Genomic DNA, 27,817 nt, shown 5'->3' on the forward strand with positions numbered 1-27,817 from the left:
CAAATAGTATAGAACTTATGATAAGCAATTATCTCTCCCCCCAGTCTAATTTGATGAATTCTGCTAAGCTCATAATTATCTCTTTAACTGTACTAGAAATTGCTATTTAATCTATCCACTGGTTTTTTAACTTTTATTTTATTTTATTTTTGAAAGAATTAAAATTGTTTTTCCTTTTATTTTTTATTTATTTATTTATTTATTTATTTATTTATTATTTTTGGTGAAAACTTACACTTTATTTTTTATTTTTTAACATGTTTAAATTGTTGTTCAAGTACAGTTTTCTGCCTCCCCCTACCCCTCCCCACCACCCTAGCCCTCCCCCTCCCTCCCCCATTTCTGCCCTTCCTTATTGTTGTCCATGTGTCCTGTATAATTGCTCCTGTAAACCCTTCATCCTTTTCCCCCATTATCCCCTCCCCTCTCCCTTCTGTTCACTGTTCTCAATTTCAGTGTCTTTGGTTATATTTTGCTTGCTTGTTCGTTTTGTTCATTAGGTTCCAGTTAAAGTTATTTTTCAAAAGATATAATTCATTTTCTTTTGCACACAACTTTAAGTTAGTATACTTTGGATTTGTCAGGGAATATTTAGGTGCCTCTAATTATTCCAATCCCATGAATCATAGTTTGAAAGGCTGTTGAGAAAAATAACTTAGTATTTCTCTTAACTTTATTCCAGAAAACTATATCTTAACTGCCTCAGATATATGAGTGGTGCAGTTCCTGGCCGGCAGGGTCTGTGTTTTGTGGCTGCGGCAAACAAATTCACACGGACTGCAGAAGTCCTGTGGAGAAAAGGGGACGGCATGGCCACTCTCTGAGTGAGAGAGTGCCGTGACCCTTGCCTAGATAGGCTTTTATTGTTTTCTGGGCACATTACATCAAGGATGGTCCTCATTTACTATGCACAGGTTCGCTTTAGGTGATTACCTTTTACAGAAAACAAAGGAGAGGATGTTGCTAATTACATCACAGAAGAAGGATATTTGTAAATGCAAAGGGAAAAGTGGTTGAACTGGTTACATTCCTCCTTGGAAGGTTTAGCATAGATTTCAGGAAGTTACTTTAAAGATATGCAGTAAACATTTGCTGCCTCAATTCAGGGTGAGGGAGTTTTAGCAAAAGCAAGACTCATAGCCTAGGTACAATGCAGGCCTGATTCCCCACGGGAGAACCTATCCGTGAACGTGGCTCCTGTGTGCCAGACCTTGTTTCCCACTGGCTTTTCCGAGTGGGAGCTGGGCTACATTCCCAAGCCACATGGAATGGTTCCCTATATATGAGGGCAATTTTTTATGTCCCCAAAGAGATTCTAAACCACTCTTCAGATAAGTAGATAGGATTGTATATAGACCTATTGTCAAAACCTGCCTCTGATTCTTTATTTTGTTATGTTGTCTAACCAGTCCCACATACCTTTGTTCACTTTAGTTGTCTTCATTGAAACTTACTTGATGTAGGATAAGAAAAATAGCATACTTTTTTTTTTTTGCCTCTCCTAGGAACACAAAGAGCAATAAATGCCTATTAGAGTTATATTTAAATTTTCATGATCATTTAAAGAATAGGCATATCAGGAAAGACCATAAAAGGAGAGTTATGTTTAAACTGACCCCTTATAAATAAAATTCCATTAGAAGGAAAAGCAGGTTTACATAAAGGGCATTTTAGACAGAGATAACAGCTTAGGTACAAAAATGACCAGGGAATTTAAGTGGTTAGAGCTTAGGATACTAAAGCTCTATGGGTATATGACTAAATATGAGGAATTATTAGTTAATTTAACAAAAACCATATTGAGTGTTCTGTGACAGGTCCTGGAGAAGAAAAGATGTAAAAGGTTCAGATCCCACTCTTTTACAGTTTGTAACTAAAAAAAATATGAGGATGGAGGGAATAGTTAAGATATGTTAAAAGGGTGGTTTCAAAATAGTATGGTCATTAGCAATGCTGAAGGACAAGTAGAAGTTAGCCAGGCAAAGAAGAGAGCCAAGAAAATTGTAACTAGTATATGAAGGCAACTTTAAATATATTGGTAGTTCCATGAGATAAAGTCTGAGTATATAAGAGTTTGGCTCTGATGGATAATGATAAAGGGATTTAAAACAGAAGACTGCCATACTTGTTTTTTTATATTCTGTGGTTAAAATAATTTTATGTAAGATGAGAATGAATTTAAGGTCTGAGGTAAGGGAATACAGTTAAGAAAGCAATGAAATAATATCAGGACTAACAGGTGCTATATAGTAAGGGCTTGAAATAGGGCAGGGGAAATAGGAATGGGGAAGGGACTAGAGAAAAATACTTTCTGAGCTAAATTTGACTGGATTTGCTATTGGATAATTTTTAGTTTTTGTGAGGTTTTTTCCCTTTTAAGTTTGTCAGTGACAAATTCTCTTAGTTTTTCTTAATTTAAGGATGTCATGATTTTCCCCTCATTCCTGAAGGATATTTTTGCTAGATAGAGAATTCTGGATTGACATTTCTTTCAGCACTAGAAAAATGTTATACTCCTTCCTTCTGGACTCCATGATTTCTGATGAGAAATCTGCTGCCATTTGAATTCATTTTCTGTGGAAGTAATGTGTTGTTACTCTCTTACTGCTTTTAAGAGTTTTTAATTTGTGTTTTGTTTTCAGAGGTTTAATTATGATGCATCTTGGCATGGGTTTCTTTGGATTTATCTGTTTTGGAGTTCATACAACTTCTTGAATGTGCAGGTTTATGGCTGTTCCCAAATTTGGGAAGTTTTTAGCCATGTGTGTTCAAATACTTTTTCAGCCTCTCTTTTTTTTCCTTCTAATAACAGAGAGATTAGCCCTTCTGTTAATGTCCCCCAGGTCTCTAAGACTATGTTAATTTTTTTTCAGCATATTTTCTTTCTGTTCTTTAGATTGAGTAAATAATATTGACCTGTTCTTATGTTTATGCATTCTGTTCTCTCTCATTTCCATTGTACTATCAAGTTCATTCCAGCAAGTTTTGTAATTCAGTTATTTTTCAGTTCTAAAATTTCATTTGTTTTTTTTAATATCCCCTCTTTCTATTTTCTTTATATGCTGAGACTTTCTATTTTTAGTTTGTTTCAAGCATATTTGTAACTTCTTATCAAAGCATTTTTATTACAACTGCATTAAAATTCTTATCAGATAATTCCAACATCTGATTAATTGTTGTCATCTGTTGATTGCCTTATCTCATTCAAGTTGAGATTTTTCTGGATCTTGGTCTGACTAATATTTTTTTCAACATAACTGAAAAAAGAAAGAAAAGCTTTAAGCATCTGGTTATATATGCATTGGCTCCTGTTACATGTCTCAGGGACAAACTCACTTGTCCAAATTAAAGAGATAAAGAAGAGAGGAGTATTACAAATGCCTTCATTTTGGTCATAGACATGACGGTTAAAGTAGCCAGGCAGAACCAGGTTCTTTTACAAAATTGGTTCAGGAAAAAATTCTCATATGAAAAGAAAATGATAAGGTGTGGTTTCAAAATATCCGACACAGTATTTCTTTTGAAGATTGGACTTTTTTTTCCTTCATACAAAATTAATTTGTTTTTTTTAATGTTGTTCAAGTACTGTTGTCTCGATTTCTCCCCATCACTCCCGCCCATCCCAGCCATCCCCAACTCCCACCCTCAGTCCTACCCCCTTTGTCTTTGTCCAGGTGTCCTTTATACATGTTCCTGACAACTCTTCCCTCTTTTCCCCCCACCATGCCCTCCCACCTCCCCTCTAATTGCTGTCAGTTTGTTTTTAATTTCAGTGTCTCTGGTTATATTTTGCATACTTTTTTCTTTTGTTGGTTAGGTTCCACTTATAGGTGAGATCATATGGTATTTGTCTTTCACTGCTTGGCTTATTTCACTTAGCATAATGGCCTCCAGATCCATCCATGCTGTCATGAAGGGTAGGAGCTCTTTCTTTCTTTCTGCTGCATAGTATTCTATCATATAAATGTACTAGTTTTTTGATCCACTCATTTACTGATGGGCACTTAGGTTACTTCCAGTACTTGGCTATTGTAAATTGTGCTGCTATGAACATTGGGATGCATAGGTTCTTTTGAACTGATGTTTCAGGATTCTTGGGCATAGCCCCAGCAGTGAAATTGCCAGTTAGTGATTTTTTATTGTTTGCTGTATATTTTTTAGTATTTTGTTATAAGATTTATATCTTATTTGAATCTGTTTCAATCAGATACCCTGCCAGACACAAAAGGATGGAAATCCATGTATTCTACTTGGCCTCTGTTGAATCTTGATAGTGAAATACTTCATTACTATTTCTGGATGGCCTCCACTGATACTACAGATGGGGACCTGGTTATCACTGGGAAGAAATGAAAGTCCTAGCTCCTCAATCAGTCTTTTCTGACACCACACAAGCAGGGGTTAAAAGTGGCTCATTACATTCAAGCAAGATTGGAAGTTTAGTCTTTTCACCTAGTCTTTACTGACTAGATTGAGGGTAAGGCCACAGATCTTTTTCTGTGGTCTTTGCAGGAATAGGCTGGTTATTATCTACGTTTTTCTGACTTAAAAGGCTACATCTTTCCTTTCTTTGGCTAAAGGAAGGATTTACTTGGGGCTTTTTTGTCTGTGACTGTTGGCATTTCCAGTTCACTAGCTTCTGCAAAACCCAGTCTGGGATATATTAGGCAAGAAAAAAAGTCCAGGAAACTCACTGCCATGTCATTGTTCATGTCTTGTAATTCCTAGCCAGTCTGAGTTCTCTCTACCTTTTAGTGTCTTGTGTTTATTTTGTATATAGTACCCAGGATTTTTATTTAGCAGCACTTAGTGGCAGAATAAGGAGAAGTGTATCTAATCCTGGCTTGATTTTTTAAAAATGCATATATTACTTTATTTAGCTGCAATATACCATATTTTGCCATCTATAATGCGTTCCCATGAGTAAGGTGCACCCACATTTTGGTGCACGGTTATACACAGAATTATTATGCCCATTACACCCATGGTATGTAATCATTATACCCGTGTATAATATGCATTCTTATTTTTTCCTCAAAAATTTGGGCAAAAAGTGCACATTATACATGGCAAAATATGGTACTAACAGTGTTTAAAAATTATATTATGAAAATTTTAAAGAAATAGTATTTGAGTATAATCAGCATAGTCTGTTTATATAGACTCTAATGGTCAAATTTTTTAGGGACAGTATAGAGTGATGGAAAAAGAATATTTCATAGCTATTTCATTTGTGATGTATTTGTATTTTAATCACCTTGCTTTTACTATGTGAATGCAATATCATGTTGATTTGGTTATAGAAATATGGCACAATTTAGATATAGGATAAAAATTTTTGTTTTTACTGTTTTAATATGCTCTTTCTGTTTCCTCTAGGGCTGGTGGACTAGGCCTCAATTTTATTGGTGCCAATGTTGTTGTATTATTTGATCCTACTTGGAATCCAGCCAATGATCTTCAGGCCATCGACAGGTATAATACTGACAAAATGTAAAGTGACCTGCAAATACTTTTAATCTAAACATTTTTCTGAATTGGTTAGGTTGTTTATCACATGACTGTGATTAGAAGGTAGGGAAAACATTGTTTAAAAAAGCTATTTAAGGTAACCATGGAGTTCTGAATCCAAGAGGATTGTTTATTTCTGAGTCTAAGAGGAGAGGACTCTTTATTTATTTACCTAAATAAATAATAGGTATTTATTTTTCATTCATATCAAAATCCCATTGTTATGTCAGAGTTGATTTAAGGAGAAAAAATAAGTCCGCGATACTTCAGGAAAATAGGAAAGGTCACTACTAATAGCTCAGAAGTATCAAGAAACTCCTGCAGTACAGAATGAAAACAGAATCTGTGTGGTCAAGAAACTAGCAGAGTAAAACCACAATCAACAGTTGATTGAAGAGCACAGAGGAAGAAGTGAATATTTTAGAACATAAATAATGACTTAAACAGGAAAGAAAACATACATACATGCATCTTGGTGATATTCCTAAATTCCATAGATAAAGAGAAGGATTAAAAGATGCCAGAGTGAGAATGAGGGAGAGAAAATTATTTATAAAAACAAAGACAAAAACCCCAGTTTATCACAAAGAAATTTGTGTTAATGTACATATGATACATAAAGCAATTATATGTGACATCAGTAACACACAAGTGGGGCTAGAGCTTTATAAAAAAAGGTTTTTTAATGCAACTGAAGTTAAGTTGGTATCAATTTGAAGTAAATTGTTATAACTTTTGGATAACTTATGTGTAATCTGCAGGGTAACCACAAATATGTATATAATGTACACAAAAGAAAATGAGAAAAAATTAATATATGTCACTTAAAAGTCAGGTAAACACAAAGGAAGGTATTAATGGATGAAACAAAGGACAAAATAGCTATGAGTTATACAGAGAATAAATAAAATGGCAAAAGTAATTCCTTCCATACCATTAATTTCTTTAAATGCAAATGGATTAAATTGTCCAATCAAGAAACATAGATTGGTAAAATGGATTAAAAATGTTACCCAACTATATGCTGTCTGTGAGACTCTTATAGGTCTAAGGACATGCATAGGTTGAAAGTGAAAGGATAAAAAAGAGATTTCATCCAAAGAGTAACCAAAAGACAGGAGAGGTGGTTACATTAATACCAGACAAAATAGACTTTAAGTTGAAACCTGTTGCAAGAGGCCAATAAAGATATTATATAATGAGAAAAGATTCAGTTCACCAAGAAGCTGTAACAATCAAACAAAATTGCTCCAAATATATAAAACAAACATTGACAGTATTAAAAGTAGAAATAACTAGCTCCACCATAATAGTAGCAGACTTCAATACTCCATTTTCAATAATGGATAGCATTTCCTGTCAGAAGATCAATAAGGAGAGGACTTTAACAACACTTAAACAAATTGAACCTCATAGACATATATAGAATTGGCCTCAAAGCAATTGCATAATATACATTTTTCTCAAGTACCAATGGAACATTTTCCACAATAGATCCTATGGATCACCAAACAAGTCTTAATAAATTTAAAATGATTGCAATTATAAAATTTTTCCCAGTTACAATAAAATGAAAATGAAATCAATGGTGGAAGAAACACAAGAAAATTTACAGGTATATTGAACTTAAACAACACACTCTTAAGCAACCAGTGTCTCAAAAAGAAATTGCAAAGAAAATTAGAAAAGATCTTGAAAAATTAAAATACAACATATCAAAAGTAATGGGATATAGCAAAAGGAGTGCTAAGAGGGAAATTTATAGCTGTTATAAATGTTTACATCTAAAAAAAGTCTCAAATTAACAATCTAACCTAACACCTTAAGGAACTAGAAAAGGGAAAACAAACTAAACTCAAAAGCAGCAACAGAAAGGAAATAATAAAGATTAGAGCAGAGATTATAAAATAGAGACTAAAAAACAAAATAAAATCAACAAAACCAAAATTTCTTTTCAAAAAGATCGACAAACCTTTAGCTAGAGAAAAAAGAACACTTAAATAACTAAAATCAGAAATGAAAAGAGAGACATTACTACTGACTTTACAGAAATATGAAAGAATTATAAGACAATACTATAAATAATTATATACCAAGAAATTGTACAGCCTAGCAAAATGGACAAATTCCTAGAAACATGCAAACTATAAAGACTGAACCATAAAGAAATATAAAATATGAATACATCTACAACTAGTAAAAAGATCAAATCACTAATGAAAACTGCCAACAAACAAAAGCCCAGGACAAAGATGGCTTTACTGGTGAATGCTACAAACATTTAAAGAAGAATTAATACCAGTCTTTTTCAAACTTGTCCAGAAATTGGAAGAAGAAAGAATACTTCTTAATTTATTCTATGAGACCAACATTGTATTGATACTAAAGCCAGACAAAGACCTATAAGCAAAGAAAATTACTAACCAATATTTCTTAGAGATATTGATGCAAAAATCCTCAACAAAATACTAGCAAAGCAAATTTAACAGCATATTAAAATAACAATACGCCACAACCAAGTGGGATTTATTCCTGGTTGACATGCAAAAATCAATCAGTGTAATACACTACATTAACAGAATGAAGGAAAAAGACACACGATCATTTAATTGATGCAGAAAAGGCATTTGACAAAATTCAACATATTTTCATGATAAAAACACTAAACAAACTAGGGATAGGAGGAACTATCTCAACATAATAAAGCCCTTTTATGAAAAATCCATAGATGACTTAATAATTAATGGTGAAAGAATGAGTGCTTTACTCTAAGATCAGGAACAAGCAAAAGTGCCTGCTTTCACCACTTCTCACCTAGCCAGTGCCGTTAGGTGAGAAAAAGAAATAAAAGATGTCCAAGGTGGAAAGGAAGAAAAAGAATGATCTCTGTTTACAGATGACATGATCTTATATGTAGGAAACCCCGAAAGTTCCACATAAAAAAAAAAGTTAGAGCTAATAAATTGATTTCAGAAAGTTATAGGGTATAGTCAACATTTAAAAAACCAGTTGTATTTTCATACACTAGCAATGAACAATCTGAAAATAAAATTAAGCAAACAATTTCACTTAACAGTGGCATCCAATAAAAAGAAGAACCACTTAGGAATAAATTTAACAAAGGAAGCAAAGACTTGTACACTGAAAACTAAAAAATATTGCTGAAAGAAATTAAAGAAGATACAAATAAACAGAAAAATATCCTGTATTCATGAATTGGAAGACTTACTATTATTAAGGTGTCAATACTTTTCAAAACTATCTACAAATTCAGTGCAATCCCTAGCAAAATGCCAATGATGTTTTTGCAGAGATGGAAGTAAAAGGTCTTAAGAGACAACTATGATGAACAATTGTATGCCAATAAATTGCATAGTTTAGATGAAATGGAGAAATTCCTAGAAACATACAACCTACCAAGACTGAATTATGAATAGAAAAATCTTAATAGACCTGCACTGACTACTGATATTGAATCAGTAATCAAAAGCCTCCCAATAGCCCTGGGCAGCTCAGTTGGTTAGAGCATCATCCTCATACACCAAGGTTGCGGTTTCTATCCCAGGTCATGCAAGAATCAACTAGTGAATGCATATATAGGTGGAACAACAAATTGATCATCTCTCTCCCCCTCTCCCCTTCTGCCTATCTCTCCCTCTTTCTCTCCCTCTCCCTTCCTCTTTCTTTAAAATCAGTCAAGCAACCAATTTTAAAAAAGAAACAATAAACAAAGGCCTAGGACCACATGGCTTCACTGGTGAATGTCACCAAACATTCGAGAAGAATTAAAACCAGTTGTTTTCAAACTCTTCCAAAATATTAAAGAGGAGGGAACACTTCCTAACTTAATTGGTAGAGTCAGCATTACTCTGTTACCAAAACCAGGCAAAGATACTACAAAAAAAAATAACAAAACAACCATAATAATAATAATAAACTATTAACCACTATTTTTATGAATATTTATATAAAAACCTTCATAAAATACCAGCAAACTGAATTAAATAACATGTTAAAACAATGATACATTATAACCAAGTTAGATTTATTCCTAAAATGCTAGGATGGTGCAACATTCTATAAAATCAATAAGTGAAATACATCACATTAACATGATCATCTCAATTGATGCAGAGAAGATTTTGACAAAATTCAACACCCTTTCATGATAAAAGCACTCAACAAACCATAAATAAAAGGAAACTACCTCACCACAATAAAGACCATTTATGGAAAACCCACAGCTTACTGGTAAAAGATTAAAAGTTTTTCCTCTGAGAACAGCAATAAGGAAACAATTCCTGTTTTCACCACAAATAAAAAAAATAGGATTGCACTAATATGAGGTACCTAGGCTTGTCAAATTCATAGAGACAGTAGAATAAATGTTACTAAGGGTTAGGGGTGGGAATAGAAATTTATTGTCTAATGGGTACTATTTTTCAGTTGAGGAAGATAAAAAAGTTCTGTAAATAAATAGTCATGGTGGTTATACAGTAATGTCATGGTACTTAATATCCCTGAACTGTACATTTAAAAATAGGAATTTCTAGTCAAGATAGCAGCATAGGTAAACTTGATACTCACCTCTTCCCACAATCACATCGAAATTACAACCAAATTACAGAATATCCATCATTCAGAGCCACCAGATATCAAGCTGAATGAAGTCCTAAAACTACAGAATTAAAGAGGAAACCATATCAAGACAGGAGGGGGTGGGGGGTAACAGGGATATGTGGAATGGGCTGGTTCCACATGCAGAGGGATAAAAATCTGGAGGTATAAAAATTCAGGTCCCCATGTGAAGCAAGGGGTCACAGCTCCTCACCAGGTTCCCAAGCCAGAGTTCCAGTGCCAGGAAGGGAAGTCTCCATAACTTCTGGCTGTGAAAACCAGTGGGGATTGAAGCTGAGGAAAATGGAAACTTGTGGAGTCCCAGGCAGTTCTTCTTAAAGGGCCCGTGCAAGGACTTATTCAGACTCACTGCCTCTGAGTTCCAGCATGTAGGCAGTATCTTGAATCTTGAAAGGCACCAGGGATATGACAGGAGGAACTGAATTGTTTAGTATCAGGGCAAGAGCTAGAAGGGCAGCTTTCTCCCAGACAGAAGTGCTAGCAGAGGCAATTGTTCCTTTCCTGAGCCCCCCCCACCAAAAGACTGGCAGGCGGGCAGCATATCTGAGTCTCCATCAACCTGGCTCACAGTCTTTACCTTACCCTGGTGATTTCCCTGAGGCCCTACCCCACACAACTTTCAGGCCCATCCAAGCTGTTTTCCAGTGATTTTTCCATACAAATTGCTTGTCCTGGCTCATGCTTCAGATTTTCCTAAATTCTCTCAAAAAAGCTGCATCTAGCCTCAGTGGGCCCCACACCTCTTGCTAGGTGGCGCCACGTCTACCACTAGCAGCAGCTGGCCTTGGTACACAGCTTGGCTTTGCTTAGGCACCTCCAAGCCCAGCACAAGTAGATACCATCTGCAGATTGCTTTGTAGCTTATGCCAGTGGCCCCATGCAAAACACAGGCAGTTAGCTGACCTTGGCCTATACCTCCTGGGAGGCTCCAAAGCCAGTGCACACCATGGACAGCTTCAGGCCAATCTGAACACTACCACCTAACCATCTCTACAAGAGACTCATTCAAGGGGTAGACTCAGTGGGCAACAGAGCCCTGCTGAACTAAATCCTGCTTTGTGGAGTGAGCCACTGCACAAGTGATCCTTGACTGCGGTCAGAGGCTAATGGTCAGTGGTCACACCTCATCCTTGAGCTGATTGACTTGAGTCAGTCCTTCCTGTTGACATGCCAACAGCAATCAAGGCTCAGCTACAAGAGGAGGGTGTACACAGTCCATGTGGTAGGCACATCTCAAGTACACAGCTTGGGTGATAGGGGAGGCTTTGCCACTGGACCCTACAGGGCACCTACTATGTTAGGCCACTTTACCAAACATGGGATATGTAGCAGCTCTACCTAATACAAAGGAGCAAATACAGGGAGGCTGCCAAAATGAGGAGACAAAGAAACATGACCTAAATGAAAGAACGGAACAAAACTCCAGAAAAAGAACTAAACAAAATGGAGACAGGCAATCTACCAAATACAGAGTTCAAAACACTGCTTATAAAGATGCTCAGTGAACTTAGTGAGCACCTCAACAGCATATAAAAGAACCAGTTAGAAATGAAGCATACACTAATCAAAATAAAGAATAACTTACAGGCAATCAACAGTAGAGTGGATGAAGTCAAGAATCAAATCAGTGATTTGGAATATAAGGAAGCAAAGAACAATCTATTGGAACAGCAAGAAGAAAAAAAGAATCAGAAAAATGAAGATAATGCAAAGATCTTCTGGGACATTTCAAGCATACCAACATTCACATCATGGGGGTGCCAAAAGAAGAAGAGAGAGGGCAAGAAGTTGGAAACCTATTTGAAAAGTAATGACAGAAAACTTCCCTAATTTGATGAAGGAGATAGACATACAAGTCCAGGAAGCATAGAGAATCCCAAACAAGATGAACCCAAAGAACACTAAGACATATCATAATTAAAATGCCCCAGGTTAAAGGCAGAGAGAATCTTAAAAGTAGCAAGAGAAAACCTACTGACCTACAAGGGAGCTCCCATAAGACTGTCAACTGATTTCTCAACAGAAACTTTGCAGGCCAAAAGAGATTGACAAGAAATATTCAAAGTGATGAGAAGCACAAGCAAGATTACTCTACTCAGCAAAGATAAAGAGCTTCCTGGACAAAGAAGAGCTAAAGGAGTTCATCACCACCAAATCAGTATTATATGAAATGTTTACAAGTTTTCTTTAAGAAGAAGAAAATGATTTTTTAAAATATGAACAATAAAATGGCAATAAATGCATATCTATAAATTATTGAATCTAAAAACAAACCAACAAGCAGAGCAGAAGCAGAATCATAGATACAGAGAACACTTTGGTGATTACCAGATGGGAAGAGGGTTGGGAGAATAGGTGAAAAAGGTGAAGAGACCAAAAAGTGCAAATTGGTTGTTAAAGAATAGTCATGGGGAGGTGAAGTACAGACAGCATAGGAGATATAGTCAATAATAGTCTAATAACTATGTATGGTGTCATATGGGTGTGTGATTTGTCAGCATGATCACTTATAAGTTCTGTAATGTCTAATCACTGGGGTGTACACCTGAAACTAATGTAGTGATGTATGTCATCTGTAATTGAAAGTAAAAACCATTTTAAAATAATAGAAATAAAAGCTTTGTACCTTCAAAAACAGTTAAAATGATTAAATTTTGTTACGGCTATTTTATAACAATAAAAAATGAGGAAATAAGAGAGAAAAATGGATTACTTAGAAATAAATAACAATGAAAATACTATGAATCAATACTTAAGTTCTGTTGCTAATTTAGAGTTTTAAATTTATTTCTTAAAAAAGAAAGACAGGCCCTGGCTGGCATAGCTCAGTGGAGTGAGCACGGGCTGCAACCAAAGTGTCGCAGGTTCGATTCCCAGTCAGGGCACATGCCTGGCTTGCAGGCCATGACCCACAGCAACCGCACATTGATGTTTCTCTCTCTCTCTTTCTATCTCCCTCCCTTCCCTCTCTAAAAATAAATAAATAAAACCTTTAAAAAAAAAGACAGAATGTAAGTGAAAGAAGGATATCATTTAGAAAAGAAGAAAAATAAAACACCTAAGGAAAATAGAGGAAGTTGTATAAATTATTAACTTAGTAAAATAAAGGCAAAACATAGCAAAACAATAAAAGCAAAACAAATCAAATTTTTACATTATTCATTAAAAAGAGTAATATAGACAAACTTTTGAAAAATCTAATCAGAGGGAAAAAGACAAATATACAGGAAAGCTTAAGAAGCAGGAAGACCAAATAAGCATCAAGAATATTTATTTATAATGTCTAACATTTTCTAGATGTAAATGATTAAGATTGACTAAAGATGATGTGAAAAAATATTTAAATAATCTCAGAAGACAGTGAAAGTAGAATCAAACATGTACTACTTTGTGAAGGACTACTTATTCCCAGTTTTTGTGTTTTTTTTAAATAGAGATATTTCATTTATTTTTCAATGCTATACAAATAAATATCAAAAATATTTATTGATCACTTTGTATTTATTACGTCATGTTAGATATATGTCAAAGCAAATCAGATGTGAATTTATTTTGTTTTCATAGAAATTTAAATTATCCATTACTATTTGCTTAATAGGTGTAATTCAGCTCATAATATATTGTGTTATTAATATCACCCCAGTTATAATACTCTTAATACTGTGCTGGGTGCAAAACAAAGCAAGTTAGCCTCAGTTTTTTTAAATGGCAGTAAAAATAAGGATAAATAAATAACAGCAAAATTTATTGTATATTTACTGTAAGTCAGGAATTGTTCTGTTCTCATTTGATTATCTCATTTATTACTCACAATATCCTTACAGGTAAGAAGTAGTATAAATTATTAATTTAGTAAAATAAAAGCAAAAACATTAAGTAATTTGCTCAAGTTCCAAGTCAGAATTGGCAGGGTCAGGATCTGAATCCACACATTCTTAATACAGAGCCTGCATCTGTAATCTGCCTCTCACCACTGACAGCTGTCCAGTAAAATGGCCAAATGAAAACCACAGAAAATTCTCCATTTTTCTGTGTCTTATGATATTTGTTGTAATTTTGTTCTTCTTCATGTAGGCCACCAAGACCCACATGATGCAGTATCTTATTTATTGCAGTATTCCCTTAAAGTACAGTGCTGCAGTACACAATGGAAGTTGACAATAAACTAAAGAAGCAGCATTCCTCTTCCCTTCCCTCCCCTTTCATTGACTCTGTTAGGAAAAAACAAGAAATGAAGTTCTTGATCTCTATACCATGTAACAGTCTCTCAACACTTGTCTCCACATGGTAAAAGACTCATCATGTTACATATCCCTCCTGCTTTATTTACCAATAAATTGGTGAAACATAAGTCCAAAGAAACAGGTGTACAGGCTTTTATCTGTAAAGATTAAAAAATATGTATTCTAACAGAATCTATCCCATTCACCAAATAATTGGATGACTACATTCAAAAGACTTTCCTTAACCCATTTTTAATTTTTTTAGACCCCAAATCCACTGTGGAAGAGAAAGGGATTTTAAGCACCTCTGTATGGAGGCTGCAGGACGAAGTGACAGTGCAATAACTTACCACTCTCCATGCTGTGTCACCAGAGCCCCATTCTCCTGTGGAGGTATAAGGTTGTTGGAACTCTTTGATGCCCTCTTCAAAGCCTTTCTCTGTGAGGAGGAATGGGTGAAGGAGGCAGAAGGAGCACCAACTATAATAACATAGAGTAACTTTACAAGGTCAAAATTAAATGTCCCCCAAATTGTAACATTTTCCAGCATGAGGCAGTATGGCCTTGCCCTAGATCCCCCTGGTGACTGTAACAGGTATTTAGAAGTAGGTGACCTCATTCTGAGCATCCAATAAAGCCTCCACCTGGGAGAAGCTCAGCGACTAGAACCATAGTTAACCAGTGTTATAAGTCAGGTTAGAGTTTTAATTAGTACTGTGGTTCCTATCAAAACACCTGGGGTACTAGTCAACTAAGTGATTCAGTCAGACAGAGCCCATAGAAATCTCTGTGGACAAGGACTATATACCTGCACTTCAATGGGCTTACTAGTTGATTAACTGCTTTTCCTAGTTTTTTTAAAAACAACTTCACTGATGTATAATTAATACATAATAAACTGCACATTTGAAATGCACAGTTAATAAGTGTTGATATAACTTTACAAATGTGAAGCCATCACCACAGTAAAAATAGTGAATATATCCATCACCTCCCAAATTTTCCTTGTGCTACTTTGTAATCCATCTCTCCAGCTCCTCCCCTGTCCCTATTCCCAAGCAACCACTGATCTATTTTCTATCACTGTGGATTAGTTTGCATTTTTGAGAGTTTTATATAAATGAAATTATTTGGGAACATTCATGGCTTAAGCTTAAAACTACCAAAAAGGAAAGTCTGAATTTAAGAAAAGTTTTTGGACAATGGAAGGTGATGTTTGTAACAAAAATGGACAAGATATGTACATTTTCTGTAATACTTTTCTCCTTCATGAGTGGACTTTCTATATGAATTTCTATTTTGCATTATTATTAAATAGTATAGCATGTCTAAACATAATTTTTTTAAAAAATTAAAATTTTATTAATGTTCCATTTTTATGTCAAAAAGATATTGCCTGAACCCAAAGTTGTTTCACTTGATTTTTGTTTGCTTTTGTTTTTAACCTTTTTGCAGAGCATACAGGATTGGGCAGTGCAGGGATGTCAAAGTGTTTAGGCTGATATCTTTGGGAACTGTGGAGGAGATCATGTACTTACGACAGGTGTACAAGCAGGTAAATATATTTCCTTTCTAATTAAAAAGTCAGTGTTTGCCTATTTTCAAGAATTAGGAACAATTTTTGTAAAACTATATTTTAATTATATTCTAAGTGTAATATGGCATTTAATAAGATTATTAAATATACTCTAGAATATACTTCTATAAAACATTTTAGGTTCACTGAATTTTAGAGCTGAAAGTTTCTTAGAGCAGTACTTCTTCAACTTTAACGTGCACATGAATCAACTAGAGATATTTAAAATACAGATTCGGTCCTGGCTGGGTGGCTCAATTGGTTGGAGCATCGTCCCATGCACCAAAAGGTTATGGGTTCGATTCCCACTCAGGACATATACTTAGGCTGCAAGTTTAATCTGCAGTGGGGGCATGTACAGGAAGCAAACAATCCATGTTTCTCTCTCACATCATGTTTCTCCCTCTCCCTCTCTCCGTCTTCCTCTTTCTCTAAAATCAATGAACATATATCCTTGGGTAAAGATTAAAAAAAAATACAGATTCTGATTTAGTGGATTTGGGTGGAGCCCAAGATTCTGCATTTTTAACAAGCTTCAAGGAGTGCCAAACACTACTAGTGTGTAGACCACAATTAGAATAGCAAGGTCGCAGTTTCCCAATCTGTGGGCCAAACATAATGTTGTATCACCAATGGGATCTGGGTTTACTGAAACATTGATCCCACAACTTGGAGCAGGAAGATTATCTAAGCCAGCGTCCAACCTTGAGTAACAACCTCTGTTTACTCCAGGTAGATATTACCATTTTCTATATGTGCCATGACATAAAGAAGAGTGAGGAGAAATGCCTTAGAGATAGCTAAAGCCACCATTTCAAAGCCATCCCAGTAAACAGAATTACAGGAATCAAGTGCAAGTGCCCTACTGTGCTGGTACTGTTAGTATTCATATAAAATTCCATTAACTCTTTAGTATCCTTAGGGTATCAATTACTATTCCATTTCTGCTTCTAAATAAAGTTTATTTAGTTTAGAACTGCTGACTTGAGAAGATCTGGAATGAGGTTCAAGTTTAATTATAAATGTTAAATTTGAATTACTCCCTATATATTGAGTTGGCATCTCTTTAAGAGCAAACATCTGCCACATGTGGTGGTAGTTAACCTAAGAATGATCCAATCTTAAATTAATGCTGTTTTCTTAATTCTAAAAATAGAATTGTACACAGCAGTTTTTGTTTTTTCTTGAAGCATTTAGTTCTGTAAGAAGCCTTTCATCTTTTTGTTCCTTGGTATAACAAACTACTTAAAAACTACTTCTTTAGACATATTTAACCAATCTTGCAAAAAAAATAGCATATTATTTTTTCAACTTAGGAGCAGTTCTTTAGGATAGTATTTTAGCCTATCACTAGTAAGAGTTTTTCCTCAATCATGTAATTTTTCTCAGTCCCATTACTATATATATATAGGGTGGGAGAAAGTAGGTTTACAGTTATTGTATGGAAAATAATACAGTAATTAATAAATAATAATACAAGAATAAACTCTGTTTTGTGTACTCACAACTGCAACCTATTTTTGTTCTACCCTGTATATACTTTTTAATTAGTCATCTCACTCTATAGTAAAATAACAGCCTGTTATATAATATATATTATATAATATATAATAAAAAGGCTTCAGAAGATGATGGTAATTGAAGTTTTCAGAACTTTGTAGAATCTAGTTATTTATTAAAATATTTTTAAATGTGAGTACTTAGGGAACATTTAGCCATACAACTTGGTAGGCACAAATAAAAGTAAGATGGCAGTCATGTGAGGAAAAGACATTAAATGTGATTTAAAGATTGGTTTTAGTTTGAACCAAGGATATGTGTGTTGTGCACACTCTAGCCTCTCAAGTGTTTCTCAGATCTTTTGGGGAAAATAAACATCTAAAAATGACGTTTAGGGAAAAGAACTATAAAGATGTGGGGAACCAAGAATTTTCTATGTGATCCAGAAATTATAAGGAACCCTGAAAGACAGAAAACAATTGGGATTGAATTAGAAGAAGAAACTAACCTAAACTCAGTCAGGAAAGGGTTACTGAAAAACGTAGGTGTTACTTCTGAATAGTTTGAGGTTAGAGTTACCAGATACTAAAAAAATAAGGAAACGTGGGGGTAACTGTGGTACTCATTCTTTAGGGTATCATTGCGACCTAACAAGGTGGTTTAACACTTAACAATATTATCCCATTGTACCAAAAGACAGCCATCAGAGGTGTCTGCTCTCAAGAGGAACGAAAATTAGAAATATTGGAAACAAAGAACCAGGGTGGAGCTTCAAAGTTTTGCTGGAATCAAAATGGAAGTTCCTCCTATTGTGTAGAAGATGAATTACATGCAGATCCCCCACTTTGAATTATCACTTCAGTGGGCTGAGATAAATATGTAAGATATTTACCCAACAAAAAATAATTATTTAATGATTTAGAAAAATAAACACTGAAAATGGCACTCAAAGATAACCAGGTTCTAATCCCTAGAACCTTTTTGTGTCACTTTATATAGGAAAAAGGTATCTTTGCAGCTGCAGCTGGCAGAACAGTCGGACCCACATTTGCATGCAGAATTATAGGATTTGGACAGACCACACAACCCAGGGTTCCAGCATAGGGAAATAAAGCCTCAAAACTTCTGACTGAAAAAATCTTTGGGGGTTGAGATGGCAGAAAAAACTCCCAGCCTCACAGGAGAGTTCGTTAGAGAGACCCACAAGGTCCTAGAACGTGCACAAACCCACCCACCAGGGAATCAGCACCAGAAGGACCCAATGTGGTTGTAGGTAGGGGAGGAAGTGACTGCAAGCCAGCTGAGAGCTGAGCCAGAGGCATTGTTCCCTCTTGGGCACCTCCCTCACATCAGTGTCACAATGTAGTGACATGGGTTGTCCCACCCTAGTGAATACCTAAAGCTCCACCACTTACTACGTAACAGGTGCACCAAGACAAAAGAAATACGGCCCAAATGAAAGAGCAGGTCAAAATTCCAGAAAAAGAACTAACTGACAAGGAGATAGTCAACCTATCAGATGCAGAGTTCAAAACACTGGTAATTAGGATGCTCACAGAAATGGTTGAGTATGGTCACAAAATAAAGGAAGAAGTGAAGTTTATGAAAAGTAAAATAAAGGAAAATAAACAGGGAACCAACAGTGAAAGGAAGGAAACCAGGATTCAAATCAGTGGTTTGGAACAGAAGGAAGAAATAAACACTCAGCTGGAACAGAATGAAGAAACAAAAATTCAAATAAATGAGAAGAGTCTTAGGAACCTCTGGGACAACTTTAAATGTTCCAACATCCGAATTATAGGGGTACCAGAAGGAGAAGAGGAAGAGCAACAAATTGAAAACTTACTTGAAAACATAATGAAGGAGAACTTCCTCAATCTGGCAAAGGAAATAGACTTCCAGGAAGTCCAGGAAGCTCAGAGAGTCAGAGTCCCAAAGAAGTTGGGCCCAAGGAGGAACACACCAAGGCATAACATCATAATTATGTTACCCAAGATGAAAGATAAGGAGAGAATCTTAAAAGCAGCAAGAGGAAAGGAGACAGTTATTTACCAAGGAGTTCCCATAAGATTATCAGCTGATTTCTCAAAAGAAACCTTACAGGCAAGAATGGGCTCTGGATAGAAGTATTTCAAGTCATGAAAGGCAAGGGCCTACATCTAAGATTACTCTATCCAGCAAAGCTATAATTTAGAATGGAAGGGCAGATAAAGTACTTCCCAGATAAGGTCAAGTTCAAGGAGTTCATCATTACCAAGCCCTTATTATGTGAAATGTTAAAGGGACTTATCTAGCAAAAAAGAAATATGAACAGTCAAATGACAACAAACTCACAAGTATCAACAACTGAACCTAAAAAAACAAAAACAAACTAAGCAAACAACTAGAACAGGAACAGAATCACAGACATGGAGATCACATGGAGGTTTATCGACTGGGAGGGAGAGCAGGGAGCATGGGGGAAAAGGTACAGGGAATAAGAAGCATAAATGGCAGGTGCAAAATAGACAGGAGGTTTAGAATAGTATGGGAAGTAGAGAAGCCAAAGAATTTATATGTGGGGACATGAACTAAAGTGGGGGAATGATGGTGAGAGTGGGGTGCAAGGCAGAAGGGAATAAAGGGAAGAAAGAATAGGACAATGTGTAATAGCATAATCAATAAAATATTTTTTGAAAGGTGTCTTTGCAGATAAGATTAAATTAATGATTTTGAGATAGGGGAGATTAGCCTGGAATATCCAGGTGGGCCTAAATCGCAAGTGGCCTTATAAGAAAGAAGCAAAGGGAAATCTGACACAGGAGTAGAGAAGGCAGTGAGGCCACAGAGGCAGAGATTGAAGTGATATAGTTTTAAACTGAGGAATGCTGGCAGCCACAGGAGGCTACAGAGTTAAGGAATGATTTCTCCCTTAGTGCATGTGGACAAAGTACATCCCTGCTAAACCTGGATGTCAGCCCAATGATACTGATTTCAGACTTCTGACCTTCAGGCTGTAAAAATATATTTCTGCTTTTTTAACCAACGAAGTCTATGATGATATTACAGAAGCCATAGGAACTAATACAGGCACTCAAAATGAGAATTCACCTCAGAGAAAAGAGAATTAATAGAACAGATTATGAAAGAAATATAACTAATATATTCAAATGCTAAATTGAGGTTGTAGGACCCTAGAAACAAGAACAGAGTACTTGGAAAAATAGTCTATTAGAAACCCCGTAAATGAAAATCTTCAAAGATAGGCTTAGCAAAAGCAAAGTTTTTATCTAAAAGAAAGACCCAAGCAATTCTACATTACAGAGCAAAAAGACAGTGATACAATGCATGGAAGAAAAGTTAGAGGAAATGAAAGCTATATCTAGAAGTTCCAGTATCAGCCTTTTACATTTTTTAATTTTTTATTTTATTTTAAAAATTTGTATTAAAAATATTTAATTAATTTACATTCAATATTATTTCATTTTACTTTCAGTTGTACACCACAGTAGTTAGCCACCATTATCAGTCTTATAGTTGAAGAAGAGAACAGAAGGAAATGAAAGGGGAAAGCCCCAAATAAAAGAAACATGTAAAAAGAGAACAAGTCCATGAATTATATGGACCTAGCAAGTGCTAAATGGGATGAATGAAAATAGATCCACACTTAACACTATCTTTCTATAATTGAAGAAAGCAAAGATAAAGTAAAAAACCTTAAAATTTTCAGAGATAAGCTTTCTTAAGAGAAAAAAAATATGTACAATAGTAGTAGATTTAGATGGATATCTTAAGTTCTTTTTTTTTTATTCCTCACCTGAGGATGTTTATTGATTTTACAGTGAGAGAAGGAGGGAGAAACATTGATGTGGGAGGGAAACATTGGTCAGGTACCTCTTGTCCACACCCCGACTGGAGATTGAACCTGCAACCGAGGTATGTGTCCTGACCAGGAATCTACCCCACAACCCTTTGGTGTGTGGAATGATGCTCCAACCAATTGAGCCACCTGGCCAGGGCAACATCTAACTTCTTATTAATGATATTTCATACTTAGGAGCAATCATTTCAAATAAGGAGAAATAATAGCCATGTATTGTCAAAGAAAGTAAATTATTAATTCAAAACTTTCCATAAAGATTCTAGCCTAGGTGGCTTTAGCAGTGGATTCTATCAAACATCTAATATTCTTTTTGGAAACAGAAGAGTGTTCTTTTTGGAATACTTACAACTTACTTTAGAAAGATAGATGAATCCTGATACCAAAACTTGACAAAGACATTTCAAGAACGGAAAGTTATAGGCCAGTATCTCTCAAACATAAATGTAAAAATCTCTAACACAGCCTTGGTTAGAAGTTGAATTGTGCCCTTCCCTCCCAACCTCCCAAAAAAGATATAAGTTCCAACCTCTGGTACCTGGAATGGGATCTTTTTTAGAAGTAAGGTCTTTGCAGATATAATCAAGTTATGATAAGGTCACACTGAAATAGGGTGGGATCTAATCCATTGACTGATGTCCTTGTAAGAAGAGGGAAACTTGGACACAGGTGAACACAGGAGAATGCTGTGTGACAGGGGAGGCAAAGATTGGAGTGGCACAGCTGCAAGCCAAAGAACACCAAGGATTGCCAGCCACCACCAGAATCTGGGAGAGTAAGAAAAAGATCTTTCCTTAGAACTTTCAGAGAGAGCATGGCCCTACCAACACCTTGATTGCAGATTTGTAGCTTCCAGAACTGTGAAAGAATAAATTCCTGTTGTTTCAGGGCACGTAGGCTGTGGTACTTTGTTGGAACAGCCTTAAGAAACTAATGCAGCCTCTAATGTACTGTAAATTTGACTACATTTTTATATAAAACTTCTGTATGATAAAGGAACTATAAGCCAATTTAAAAATGAGACTAGGAGGAAATATTTGCATATACATATAGCAAAGGATTAGCATTTACCATATATAAAGAACTTCTACAAAACAATAGAAAAGTTATGATTATGTATTTCACTAAAGGAAAAATATACAAATAGTTATCACCTGTATGAAAAGATGCTTAACCACAGTTGAAATATAGAAATACAAAGTAAGATAAGATCGTGTTCTAATACTTTCTGCCAAAGGCTTTTTGTTTTGTTTTGTGAGGTTTTTGTTTATTTTTTTAGAGAAATTGGGAGATTGGTGCTGTTCATTGTTGTTGGTTGTATTGTGAAGAGGTATTCCTATCTTGTTTTTGAGAGTACAACTTTACACATTTATTTAAGAGACTAATTTAACAGTATTTTAAAACATATAGCACCTTCTCCCTATCTACCTGACAGTAACACTCTCACATATAAACAGCGAAGGATGATAAAGATTTATATTCACTGTCATTAGTATTTGCTTTAAAAATGAAAAATAAACAGCCTAAGTGCCCAATAGTAACAGAATAAGAGCATAAATTCTTGTATACCCATATTATGGAATACTCTGCAACAGCAACAAAAAAATTATAGTCAGAGCAAATGTGCTAATGTGGCAAGATCTCTAAGACATTTTTAAGTGGGGCAAAAGAAGCAAGTTGCAAAACATGTGATCAATTGTGCTTATGCATAAAACTATTCAATATTTCTATTTGTATATATTAATAGCATTGAAAAAGATCTAGAAAGATACACCTTACCATCTCACTGTTAGCTATACTGAAAAGGGATAGTCTGTATTGTTCAAGGGAGACTTCCACTTTGACATGTTTTGTTGGGGTAATGCATACAGATATTTTATACTTTTTAAAAATGAGAACATCACCTACACAGCAACTTTACTTCTCCAGGTTTGGAACATTGCATGTAATCTACAATTTGGCATTTAGAAATTCATCTTTTGTATGTATATAATTTGTTTAGTTTGTATTTACAGAAGAGTTGCAAGAACAATGGGTGCCCTGCCCCATTGTTGGTGATGTTAACCTTGACCACCCAGCCAGTTGTGTCTGCCAGCTTTTTCCACTGCAAGGTCACCATTTTTCCCCTTTGTAATTGATAAATATTTCATGGAGAGATCTCTACCACTATGCTAATATCCTGTCCCTCATCAAATCTATACCCATTGGCCTTAGCATTATCTGATGATTCCCACCTGAATCAGTACCACTATGATGGTGATCAGATCATGATTTTTCTACTTCCATTATTCCTGCTTTTTAAAAATTTTTTGGCTTTCTACCGTAAGAAAGAGCTTCTCCCCTCCCCTCTATTTATTTAATCTGTGTGTTCTCATGGGATCCTATTTTAGTAACATTACAACTCATTGAATATCACTATTTATATTGATATTCAAACTACCTCACTTTTTGGCCAATGGGAACCCTTTCCAAGTGGCTTCTGTGTCATTTTGACAAGCCACCATATTTCTTTTTGCACTTCCATACTGTGGTGAAGTGAATATTGGTCCCCCAAAGATGTCCACACCCTAATCCCCTAAACCACCTGGATTATCTGGGTGGGCCCAATGTAATCAGGAAGATTCTTTTGCAGGGGAGGGGCAAGAGGGTCAAAGAGGAGAAGTGAAGGCAGAAGCAGAGAGTCAGAATGATATGAACATGCCTTGCTGCTCTTGAAAATGGAGGAAGGTGTCATAAAATTTTTAACATGAAGAACGTTCCTTCTTTTTACTTCTTGCATATCTGATATGTTGTGAGGAAATCCAAGCATTTTGTAGCCTTGTGTGAGTTTTTCTTAAGATGAAAACTAAGCTACATTTTCCAGTTACTGATTTTTTCCCCTAAACTCTTGAATTCAATATGATTTTAAAAATATATATAGTTAGCCTACAGATAGATGCATCTGCCCTTCACTTTTATTGGAACTACTTTGGAATACTTATTTTAAGTACAAAATAATGTGCCTTTTATAAGTTTTGCAGTAAAACTTATGAAGATTCAGATTTAATGCTTAGAAATTACTTTGGTAATTATATTTAGTAGTTCTACAGTCTGACAATACGGTGTTTAAGGTAAAGTCAGTAGCAAGGGTAAAGTCATCAGGTAACCAGGCCATCAGGTGCATCAACTGTTATTGTGACTCTACATTCCCAGGACTGTAGCCCATGTTCCTGGGACATTGATATTGACCTGAGTAAGCCAATATGTTGATCCATAACTTCTTCAAAGTAAGGTCCAAAGGATCTTGTTTTAAGGGTGACATCCTGGAAGTGAAAAATTAATACAAGTATAAATTTTGGATTTGGATTTGGCCCAACCCAGGTATAAATCTAGAAATGACACTTCCTAGCAGGGTAGCTGTGGATAAGCACTTAATTTCTCTAAACTTAAGTTTCTTTATTTCTAAACTAGAGTAACCCCAGTTTGTTTGTTTGTTTTTACTTCTGAAAGGGAGATAATAATATCTTACATGCTTGTAAGGGATTAAATGAGAAAATGTAAAAATGCTACAAATGCAGTAAGTATTCAGCAAATAGCAGCCATTATTAAGAATAATTTTAGCCATCTAGAGTAATTTTATTACAGCGCAAATCAACCCTGATAATAATCACAGTAACCTATGATTTCTTATTAATCCTTCTATCAACAGTAGACTGAAGTTGGTTTTCATCCCATGCATTCTTTGTTTCTTCCAAGACATTTTGAAGTGTACATGGGATTAATCAGATTGTATTTACATTACACTTAGTAAAATATCCAGTAAATACAGACACTTAAATATTAATATGACAGTGGTATATATCCTTAAGGGTTCCACGTCAATATTTTCTCTATATTCAAAATTGTTTCAGAGACGCAGTGTTTCTAAACAGCAATTGAATTCTTGCTGTTATTTGACAATATAACCATGGCCACAGTTAGTTTAACAACAACATGGTTATCATGTAATTACTTCAGATTATAATTTAACTTCAGTAATGTAGTGATTATTTCTACCAGTTTTGGTAGTACTTATTGTAATAAAAGTCTAGAAAGGAGAAAAGTGTATCCAATGCCTGTATTGGCATTGCCTGTATGCCTGTATTATTAAACATTTTACATTAGGTGCATAATCATTAGAGATGTGATCTTGACTGACTTGGTAGAAATAGATAAAATAGGAAATATAAGATCTCTTCTTTAATAAGATTGGCCATTATTTCATCTTTGTGGCAACATCTGCTGGGGGAATTAAAATAAAACTTCCTTTCTAAGGAGAATCTGCCTGCTCCAGCTAAAGCAGTGTGTATACATGGAATGCCAGGAAATTCTGACATATTGTTGGAGCAAACACTTCAAAAATATCTTGTGTTTATTCTGTTTTAGCAACTTCACTGTGTGGTGGTTGGAAGTGAAAATGCAAAGCGATATTTTGAAGCAGTTCAAGGATCAAAAGAGCATCGAGGAGAGCTTTTTGGGGTCTCTAATCTCTTCAAACTACGGTCCCAAGGGTCTTGTCTTACGAAGGATATCCTGGAGGTGTGAAATTGTTCTCTGACCTTTTCAATAACATTTAAACATGGTTTTCTCTTGTTTAGGAAACTTGAAATGTAATTGATGGTCTCTTTACAGAGAAATTTTTGGTTTTCTTTAAAAAATGCCTTATGTTTAGAATTTCTACTTTTGGGGAAACAAGAAATAAATTATTGTACCTCTAAACTAAGATTTTCCCATGCATAGTTATAAATAATGTACATACACAAATCCAGATACTTATACTAGATAGTGTGACCTCCAATGCCATTTTCAGACTGGGAAAAAGAAGTTTATTATTTTGAAACAGCAGTTGAAGTCAGGAACTAAAAAAAAAGAGACTTTGCTAAATAAACAAAAATATAAAATGTGCTTTGATTAAGTTACCAAATACTCCCTGAGATGTACTCTCATGCCTCATGGAGATTTTTGTTTTCTGTTCCCAATAAAAATTCCACACTAATATTCCAAACTCTCCCAGTTGTGTTCATCCTCAGCGTACAGATGTTTCTTATTCTTCAAACAGGGTATTTATAGCCTTTAAATTTTTTAAATTCTATAATATACCAAACTACTAAAGATATTAATCTATATTCTGGTTGATATTGATGAGAATCATAATATCCTGGGCTATTATCATTTCAAACCTCCCCTGAATCATTGGAGGAGGAAACTGAGTCTTGGAATTAAGGATATTTTCCTTAACTTCCAGGACTTTGTAATACTGAAATATATACTTCATTTATTCATTAGGTACTATAAATCAGTTCAAGGAGCATTTTGATCCCTATCCTCAAGGAACTTAGACCATCTTGATGGGAGGCGGGACAGAACGTTCACATAGTGAACATGTAACATCAGAAAACACATGTAAAGCAAGCAGCAGTATGACTCTAACCTAATGCTAATCAGTGATCACTGAAGACTTAACAGGACGGCGTGTGTTATTTGTATCCTGTGAATATTGCAACTGCTACACAATATCTGGTGTCTACTGCTGAGTTTTTATTTTATAGTAACTGTTTGATTCTGAATTGAGTGGCCCATTTAAAGTCCCCTTTCTTTGATCTCTTTTATGTTTTTGAATATGCTGCTTCTTATTATGGACGTCTTTTTGCCAATTCTTTTCTCTAACCTATTTGATTAGCCTTGTTTTCCCTCCAGGACCCCCTCAGATATTATCTCTGTCTCAGGGTACTGCAAACACACCAGCCTATATTTATGGTTCTAATTTGAAATCATTACCTATAAAACATATGTAAGCATTGTATTACTTATCCTGTTTTCTGCTGTAGTTTAGTTCTCTGTTTTATGAGAATAGCCACCTTATTCCTTTGTTAAACAAGTGCTAGGTAAGACATATCAGTATGACAAGTTATTAAATGGAAATTTCTCTTGTTGCTGGTTGTCCTAAGTATATCTTGGTTCATCTCCAGGAGTGTTTGTTTATGAATGGCAGGGCCCTCCACATCTTCTTTTTTTTTGTGGTTCTTGCTAGACACATCATTGGCACTCGGTTACTAAATATTGAATTAAAATTGCTCACTCATTGTCAACCAGAATATAAAATTATTCAGGCCTGTTTAAGTTCATGTTGCTTTTGGCCAAACAATGCTTTAAAATATTATTATTCCAAGCCCTATATAATGAAAGCATATATCACAACATAAAAGAAGAATTTCACTTCTTGTGATTCATTTTAATTTTTAAAGGCTATAGAAAATCCCTTTTAAAATGTTTTAAGATGTGGAAATTTGAATTTATAGGACATTTAATCTGATGATTTCTAAGCAGTTTAGTTCTGTGTTTCATTAACTTTTTTAATCTATATTATAGTTTCTCATTAGAGTTATATTGAGAGTTCACTTCACAAATATTGACTAAGTATATACTAAATCTCAGGTACTATTAATAGAGCTACACATACAGAAATTAATAAAGTACAAAAAAATCCTGCCT

At 35.1% G+C, this 27,817-nt stretch overlaps 1 protein-coding gene across 7 annotated transcripts in view; it reads left to right on the forward strand.

The window, feature by feature from the left end:
* The window catches only part of ERCC6L2 (ERCC excision repair 6 like 2), a 156,363-nt gene that overhangs the window by 82,759 nt on the left and 45,787 nt on the right, over positions 1-27,817 (forward strand). For all 7 annotated transcript variants that reach the window (XR_004902152.1, XM_028531466.2, XM_036021482.1 and 4 more), the window contains 3 exons: positions 5,380-5,475; positions 15,828-15,927; positions 25,712-25,864. Coding sequence is in view for 6 of the 7 variants with exons in the window: in XM_028531466.2 (XP_028387267.1) it covers positions 5,380-5,475; positions 15,828-15,927; positions 25,712-25,864 (349 nt within the window). In the remaining variant the exon portion in view is untranslated. The remainder of the gene's footprint in view (positions 1-5,379; positions 5,476-15,827; positions 15,928-25,711; positions 25,865-27,817) is intronic.

This window comes from Phyllostomus discolor, chromosome 3, assembly GCF_004126475.2.
Source record: "Phyllostomus discolor isolate MPI-MPIP mPhyDis1 chromosome 3, mPhyDis1.pri.v3, whole genome shotgun sequence".
Classification (NCBI taxonomy): Eukaryota; Metazoa; Chordata; class Mammalia; order Chiroptera; family Phyllostomidae; genus Phyllostomus; species Phyllostomus discolor.